Source organism: Podarcis muralis, chromosome 5, assembly GCF_964188315.1.
Source record: "Podarcis muralis chromosome 5, rPodMur119.hap1.1, whole genome shotgun sequence".
In the NCBI taxonomy this organism is placed as follows: domain Eukaryota; kingdom Metazoa; phylum Chordata; class Lepidosauria; order Squamata; family Lacertidae; genus Podarcis; species Podarcis muralis.
The window spans coordinates 87,170,816-87,179,690 of NC_135659.1; the positions used below are offsets into that span (position 1 = coordinate 87,170,816).

An 8,875-nucleotide genomic window follows, 5' to 3' on the forward strand; every position below is an offset into this window, starting at 1 on the left:
ATAATAATAATAATAATAATTTATTTATACCCTGCCCATCCAGCTGGGTTTCCCCAGCCACTCTGGGTGGCTTCCAACAGAATATTAAAATACAATAGTCTAAATAACGTTATGGTAAGTATCGGGAACGATATGGCTTGTGGAGCACAGTATGTCTTGGTGGAAGAACAGTTACCCAGTTTAAGAAAGTGTTTGCTGGTTAATCCATATGTGTTTTTAATATATTTACAGTAGCAACACTACTTTTCAAAGAAATAAGCCTGCTTTCTTTGTTTTTTTATGTTTTTAGATACTGCATCTGTTGCAACAGGTCCCATCTAGGAAGAGACGTTTCCCTGTCTGAGAGAAAAGGGGAAATGTTTCTTCCATGGTGGGGCCTGCTACCCATGGCTTTTCTAAGAACCATATTTATTTCCGACTCTGAGGTCATCATTGGTAGTCCTCGTTCGAGTACCACTGCCAAGTCAGATCCTGTGGGTGCCTATGGGATGTATTGCTAGTGTGTGAAAACAGTCCAGATCTAAGGATCCCCAGGCATGCACCTCCCAATCAGGTGCTATCCTGGCGCCTGCGCATCTTCAGTTGGTCGCAAGTGGCCGATAGCCAGCTGCAAAATGCGCCTGGTGCATGGCTAATTTCGAACGCTGCTTTCCAGAGAAGCTCACCTGGTGCTAATTTAGATAGGGTTGGGCAAAGACTTTAACATATTTTGATGCTTTGGCTTTCTAAAGGTTTTAAAGGCCTGTTTTTAATTTTATTGATTAATGTACGTTGTGGTGCATTTTGTAGTGTACATAATACCTCCTTATGGTTCGGATTGTGTATTGATGATGATTATCATGCTGTCCAGGGAACTTCGGTAGCAGAGCAGCATAGAAATTACATTAATACAGTGGTACCTCAGGTTACATACGCTTCAAGTTACATACGCTTCAGGTTACAGACTCCGCTAACCCAGAAATAATACCTCAGGTTAAGAACTTTGCTTCAGGATGATAACAGAAATCGGGCTCTGGTGGTGTGGCGGCAGCGGGAGGCCCCATTAGCTAAAGTGGTGCTTCAGGTTAAGAACAGTTTCAGGTTAAGAATGGACCTCCGGAACGAATTAAGTACTTAACCCAAAGTACCACTGTACATAACTTCTGCGGCCCAGTTTAATCAGGGACACCTTTTTTTAATGGACTGGAAACTCTTTTAGAAGATTAGACTAACCAATGAATTGAACCAAATGTTCAACCCTGACTAAGTCATTGTGGAAGGCTTAGGCCATCAAAAATAAGACCATAAGCCATGGGCGTAGCCAGGATTTATGTTGGATTTAAGTATTTTTTATTGATTTACTTGATTTGAGAAGGGGGAGCTGCTCCCCAGGACTACTTGCATCAAACAGAGCACGTTTCCAACTCCAGCAAAATGTTTTTAGTGGCAATCTTCTTCTTCTTTCTCTAAAGAATTTTTTTGGGGGGAAATTTCCTTCCTTGAAGGAGGAGTACAAATGGGAGTGCAAAGCAGTTAACTCGTGTCAGCAGATATTTTCTTTCTTTCATCCAGGGTCCCAGATAAGTTTATTTTCTGCCGAAACCAGCACAAGTCTCAGCCTGTTAAGGAAATGGGGGAGTTTGTTTGCATGGCAACTTCGAGGAAATCTGAATAGGGTGTGGGAGAGGAAGGGGGAAAGAGTAAAGAGTGCAAGCGCCTTGTGTTTTTACAACAAACGCCTCATAATCGCTGCCAGAAAAAGAGAGGAGCCTTCGCTATTGTGGCAATACAGGTTTAAACATGGAGTCAGTGACAACAGGCTGGAATGTTAAACAAAACCTGAAAAGGCCTTTACTCTAATTATAGCTAGAAGCAACCGGCCAGTACCTTGGAGATGCAGTGATGAGGAGAGCCTTAATGAAATTGCCTCACAGGCATGGCTGAGGTGGACAGAAGACTCTGTTTTGACAATAGCCCTTGTTTTGTGAAAATCTTGACCAGAAGCTACAGCGTTGAGTTCTTTAAACGAATTTTATTAAATAAAGATATTGTATATCGTTAAGCCCAACTTCAGCAGATCACTGGCTTCTTGTGAAAAGCCCTGACTAAGCAAAAGCTAGACATGCTCTGCAGTCTGAGTGGGAGTGCTGAAAGGATTATTGATTGATTGATTGATTGATTGATTGATTGATTATTGACTACGTCTGAAGGTGATGTGCAATGTTGTTGTTTAGTCGTGTCCGACTCTTCGTGACCCCATAGACCAGAGCACGCCAGGCACTCCTGTCTTCCACTGCCTCCTGCAGTTTGGTCAGACTCATGCTTGTAGCTTTGAGAACACTGTCCAGCCATCTCGTCCTCTGTCGTCCCCTTCTCCTTGTGCCCTCCATCTTTCCCAACATCAGGGTCTTTTCCAGGGAGTCTTCTCTTCTCATGAGGTGGCCAAAATATTGGAGCCTCAGCTTCACGATCTGTCCTTCCAGTGAGCACTCAGGGCTAATTTCCTTAAGAATGGATGTGTTTGATCTTCTTGCAGTACAAACCCAAGAGTGCAGTACAATCAATTAAAAGCTGTTACACACACACACACACACACACACACACACACACACACACACTTGGAACATAAATGAAATCAGTGCGATTTTTCTAGAAAAAGAGGTGCCAGAACTTGCCATGAACACCTCCCTCATTCTCTTATAATGGCAGTGGTGCCAACCTGAAAGGTGCCGGAATTGAATGCCCTGAATCACACCATATAGAGCAGGCACTTATGGCAAAGGCCCATTTATCCAACTGGGAAAGCCTGCCAGAACAGAAATGCCTTGTTGCTAAGCTTTTTATGATATACAGTATAATGAAATGTATCACAAAACGTATGTGGCAAAAAAGTGGACTGTAAATTAAAGAAGCTTCTTGTTCTTGCGCTTGGTCTTTTAACCACAACTCCAGACATTTTTATGACACCCATCCGTACTGTGCTTGGTTTTAAAAGAGCTGATATGCAGTAGAATTATTAAGGAAGAAAAATGGCACTTGGCATAGACCAGTTGGTTCCCAACATTTTTTGGCCCCACCTAAGCATCTCTAAAATCCTGATGCCCGCCCCCCATGACATATAATTCTTATTATTCAAAAAGTGAACTCCTATTCACATGGAGGAAGCCTAAAAGGCCATTCACTGTTAATAACTCATTCTCGAATTGCCCCCCTTAAAAAACAAATTGTCCCCCTGTGGGGCGTGTGCCCCACGTTGGGAACCATGAGCATAGACAGTGAGTACCTTCCCACAGACGTGGGTGACTGTGGCTCACACTTGGAATCCCACTGGTAAATCTTACGTTGATACTTCAAGTGTCAGAACCTAGGTGCCAAAAGGCTCTCAAAATCAAGGTTGCAGTTGCCAAAACATAATGTCTAGTTGCCATTTGGGGGTAAGACGGCTCTAAAGTCTTATTTTTCAAATGATGGACTGACTGTGATTTATTCTCAGTTAAATATCTGGCTAGTTCAGATGACTCCTTTGCGCTAGGTCAGGCACGCCCAAACCTGGTCCTCCAGGTGTTTTGGGACTACAGTTCCCATCATCCCTGACCACTGGTCCTGTTAGCTAGGGACGGTGAGAGTTTTAGTCCCAAAACATCTGGAGGGCCGAGTTTGGGGATGCCTGAGCTAGGTTAAGAACTTTGAGAACTTAATGGTGACTGCTCCTGCTCTGGCTGCACAGAAAAAGCATTTTAGTTCCAGATACTCATTCTGATGGTGCAGATAAAATATAACAGATAGACTTCTACAGGATGTGTTGCTAGTGTGTGAAAACAGTCAAGATCCAATGATCCCTCAGGTATATGCACCTGGTGGAGACATTAGGCACCATTCCGGCACCCAGGCATTCCGGCATCGGTCACAAGTGGCCGATATGCAGGTGCAAAATGCGCCAGGACTCTTGCGAATTTTGAATGCTGGGTGTTCCCAGAATTCATATCCCCTCTCTGCCATGAATCTCACTGGGTGTCCTTGGGCCAGTCTTCAAGTTTTAGCTTAGCCTACCTCATGGGGTTGTTGAGAGGTTACTGTAGAGAGGGGAAGAAGCCACCCTGAGCTTCTTGGAAGAAAGTTGGGATACAAGAAATAAGTAATTAGAAGGTAACGGTTTATAAATAATAAACAGTACAAATAAGCACTTGGCAACTGCTTTGCATGCTGCTCTTGGACTTCTAGATAACCAGGAGACAATAGACAAGCATAGTGGCAGCTTCTAGAATATCTAGGTATTTCCCAATATCGTTAGAATCGTGCAAGCAGGAGTGTTTGGCTGGCTTCTCGCCTGCTGGCTGGCTCCATCTCCATGTCCAACTCATCCCTTCACATGGCAGAAGGAAGGCAGGGCCAGGACATCCCTGCTTTGCCCTCAGATGATTCTAATAACATGGGGAGGGGGATTGAATGCCCAAAGATGGTCTATGAGAAGTAGGTGGCAGAGGAGTGACTTGTGTTAACCCTCCTGGTGCTGCAGGTTGACCAAAAGGCAGTCGATTGCAGCTCGGCGGCTGGTTTTGCTCAGCTTACCAGCCATTGCAGAAGACGATTTTCCTGACTTAGGTGTTGTGACGTGTGCAGATGGCAAGCGCAGACCACAGAAGCTGATAAGATCATAGCTTGCCTATTCAAAAACTGAGGACACCTGAAAAAAGAAAAGAAAAGGGATGGTGCATATTAGGAGTGAGAAACACAGGACTTTGGAGCAACTAAATGTGGTATGGAAATTAGGAAGGGTGTATGTGAAAATGTGTTGGCTTCTCAATTCAGCCAAGGGAGATGGTGTTAGATGTTCCATAGTCCACATAAGTGCTTTCCTTCCTTCCACAGATGATGTTGGGTTACAGCTCCCCTCAACCCTGACTTTTGGCTAAGCTGGCTGTGGATGATGGGAGTTGGAGGCCAACAGTATCTGGGTACTCGAGGTTGAATTGGAAGCCCAGCTTTGGAGGGAGGGGAGTGTTCACGTCTGTCCTCTCAAACTGCAGAATGCAGTCAGTATGGCCGATATGTTAGTAGTGAGTAGGCTATTCTTGTCTGCTTCCATGGAAGAGGAAGTACTTAGCTGCTGGAATAAACTTCAGCCTTTTCATTTGTCACCTCAGTAGGTAAGAATGCACCAAGTGAGCAGGAGTACTTCTTTCCTGGCTGTAAACTGTTCTGAGAGAGTTAAGTGGGAAGGTAGCCTAAGCCCATTCCCCACAACAGAGTGAATAAACCTCTGCAGCTGAGGTGACCTCTGTCAAAAGTGCTAGGTGCCACTGGAGGTGGCTGTCGCTATTCATCACCATTTTGTGAACTTCCAGGAGCCATCTAGCTGGCTGGTGGTTACAATGCAGTGCTGGACTAGATGAATTATTGCATGCTATTGTGTGTACAGACTAATCATTAACTTTCTGAGTGTGGATCCTGATGTGGTCAAAACAGATCAAGATTAGAAAAACAAAACTCTACTCCCAAAACAGTCTGATGAGGCTTGAGCATGCTCAGTGGGCACTGAATGTTGACTGGCTGTTTTGGAGACGAGACGGAATGGTATGGCGTTGTCTTGGAAGAAGCTGGTTGGAAGCCTAAACCAACCCATGGGCCTCTGTTGTCTGTCTGCTGGTTTAAACCTTCCCAATTTTTTTGCTTTGCTTTTTATTTCACTGGTCCTTCTCTCTACCTGCTTTCTGGTTTTCGTAGCCCAGTGATGGTTTGGCTCTCCTGCTCCCAACTATTCGCTGCTCTCCTGTGTGAAGAATCTTGACTGTGTCTTCTGTCTGTCTTTAACCTCACAGGCTCGCCCACCACTTCATTTACCCTCAAGCCATCGTCCAGCCCAGCGTGGTCATCCCGACTCCCGTACAGTCGATGACATCTCCCTACATAGACTACGCAACGGCGACCCAGGCCTACTCGCAATTCACCGCCACCGCTGCCTACGACCAGTATCCGTACGCTGCCTCTCCCGCTGCGGGCTACATGGGATATGGCTACACAGGGGCTGTCCAACCACCTCTCACCGCCTCCAATCCTGCAGTAGCCGCTTCCACCGCCTTCATGCAGTATCCAGCCACACAGCTGCAACCCGACCGTATGCAGTAGATGATGACGGCAGCATCACCTCCATCCTTTTGGAGAAGGACTATTTCTTTCTTCCCATGATGGAGTGGAAATATATTTTTTTTTCTTTAGTGGGTGGGGATTGGGGTCGGAACCCGTGAGACGAAAGAGGAAAGCAGTTCAAAAATAAATAAATCGGGAGTTTCTTAAAAGACTTTTTTAGGAAGAATGCATATCAATACCTAAGCTATTTATAGTGTTACAGGCAAGCTTTGCAAAGGAAAAGGAAAAAAGAAAAGACATTCATAACAAACAAACTTTCGTTAAGCTCTCTCTCTTTTAATGAAGACAAATAATTGTTGCAGAGGTGGACTGTAAGCGACTTAAAGAGGAAAACCGCAGGTCTGCGCACACTTAAATCAGTCTGCTTCCACCGGCCATCATTTTCTCACTCCCTAGTCCTGCTTTTATGCACTACTTAACTCTATTGAACTCTGCAGGCTGGCCATTTGCTCTTGCCACAGAAGGTACCCGGAGAATACAGTAATGAAAAAAAAAAGCAACCTTTTTCTTTTTGGCTCATCTTAAAAACTTTGTAATATTCAAGATGCCTTACGGAGGAAAGAAAGAAAGAAAGAACCTATTTTAATATTTATTGTGATCTTTTTTTATTATTATTATTCACGGGAGCTGTGAAGTGCAGGTGGAAGAATAGTAATATCTGCCTTGTTTAATTCTCAACTAAATTATTGTATGTAGGTGAAGAAAAAAACGTTCCTAAGTAACGCTAAATCACTTTCAACATGCAAAAAAAAGGGAATATTGGCTCGAAGGACGTTGGAATATTCCTTTAGTCAACGCACTGTAATTTTCTCTCTTCTTCTTCTTGTAATAGTTACTCTTTTAAGATTATCTCAAAAGTTTTAGGTATATTTTTTAAAGCAAAAAAAGGAAGAAGAAAAAAAGAATACTGAACATATTGTCTACTTTGATAGATCTTTTGTTTATAATGCTGCAAAGCCTAGAGAAATTTTACAGTATTTATATAAAAAGCTAAGCATGGGCCCGTCAGTGCTTAGGAGAATGTCAGGAATGGATCAGAGTTTTTAAAAGGTGTTTCACACTTGAACAAAGAAAGGGTTTAAAACGTGACATTTTTTATACCCAATGGTACAAACTGCTGATTTAAGCAAAGGACACAGTGTAAGTTAAGTGCATTTTTACAAAAGAAGAGCAATAAACTATTTTGATTTTTAAAACGACGTCGCATTGTCTCTTGAAGCCCTGTAGCAGATGGGGATGTGGGCTGTGGCAAAGTTGGCCCAGGTTGGTAGACAATGGGCTGCTGTGGCCTGTTATTTGCAAGGGCCCTGGGAGAAGGAAAGCCTCCAAGGGCATGCCAATCAGTGAAGTCCAAGTCATCTGCTCTGAGGAAAGGCACCCATGGTTAGCAGGTTACTGACAGAATACCGTGCACTCAGATTCAGTACAAACTTTGAATTAGTGACACCTAACTTGCAAGCTATTAGGGAAGCGGGTGGCGCTGTGGGTTAAACCACGGAACCTAGTGCTTGCTGATTAGAAGGTTGGCGGTTCGAATCCCCGTGACGGGGTGAGCTTCCGTTGCTCGGTCCCTGCTCCTGCCAACCTAGCAGTTCGAAAGCACGTCAAAGTGCAAGTAGATAAATAGGTACCACTCTGGAGGGAAGGTAAACGGCGTTTCCGTGCACTGCTCTGGTTCGCCAGAAGCGGCTTAGTCATGCTGGCCACATGACCCGGAAGCTGTACGCCAGCTCCCTCGGCCAATAAAGCGAGATGAGCTCCGCAACCCCAGAGTCGGCCACGACTGGACCTAATGGTCAGGGGTCCCTTTACCTTTAACTTGCAAGCTAAGAGGATTTTAAATAAATTATATAACTTAGCTGGCGAGTGGGTTACATCTAGAAATCAACAGAAGTGGGAATGCAGTTTAATTAATTAGTTGTCATTTGATACATGGTGTTGGGTTTGGAAGCATGGAACCATATCAGGTTCTTGGTATGAACTTCAGAAAAGGTGGGTTTTTTTTTTTGCAAAAACTTGTTCCGATAGTATCTAGCCCCACTTCTGCTTAATAAAATGTATTCAGGGCTTGTTGGAGCTGTAATCTTTCCTAGGGCAGATGTGTTGCACACCTTTTGGTCATGGCCTAAAATAAAAACAACAGAGAGTCTTGCGGCACTTTTTAAAAAGACGAACAAATGTATTATGGCATAAGCTTTCATGAACTAGAGCCCACTTCGTCAGATGTGAGAATGTAAAATAATGCATTAGATTTCTGTCGTAAACGAAACTGAAAATATAAGACGTCATACACTACTATTGGACGCTGAAGTAATGTTGCTGTATTATAGTAACCGCTTTGCCATGCTATAATCTATTATCAGAATACTGGGACAAGGATTCATATATCGACAGCTGCATGTTTAGCCTTACGTTTTAAATGGAAAAAGGTCAACACTCCTCCTTTGGATTAACTGGTTCCTGAAAATATGGGATACGGGCTGTAAACTTACCTTTTTGTCAACAGCTTTGAGGTTGTTGGGTTGTTGTTGTTTTTTTAAAAAAAAACAATCTAGTGAACTATAACTTTTTAATGAAATAAATAAATAATAATATTGTCAGAGTGAGAGGAGGAAGGTTACGAGGTAATCGATTCGTTGCGAGATGGAGATTATATATCCTGTGCTGGAATAATAAAAGTACAAAATGCAGCACGTAGGGTACCCTCTCCTGGGAATATTATAAAAAAGCTAAGGTAGTTTTAAGTTCA

General features: G+C 43.5%; 1 protein-coding gene across 3 annotated transcripts in view; it reads left to right on the forward strand.

Moving 5' to 3' along the window:
- The window catches only part of RBM38 (RNA binding motif protein 38), a 33,172-nt gene extending 25,847 nt beyond the window's left edge, over positions 1 to 7,325 (forward strand). For all 3 annotated transcript variants that reach the window (XM_028735279.2, XM_077929308.1, XM_077929307.1), the window contains exon 4: positions 5,799 to 7,325. In XM_028735279.2, the coding sequence (XP_028591112.2) occupies positions 5,799 to 6,105 (307 nt within the window). In that variant the 3' untranslated portion in view covers positions 6,106 to 7,325. The remainder of the gene's footprint in view (positions 1 to 5,798) is intronic.
- The last annotated feature ends 1,550 nt before the right edge of the window (positions 7,326 to 8,875 follow it).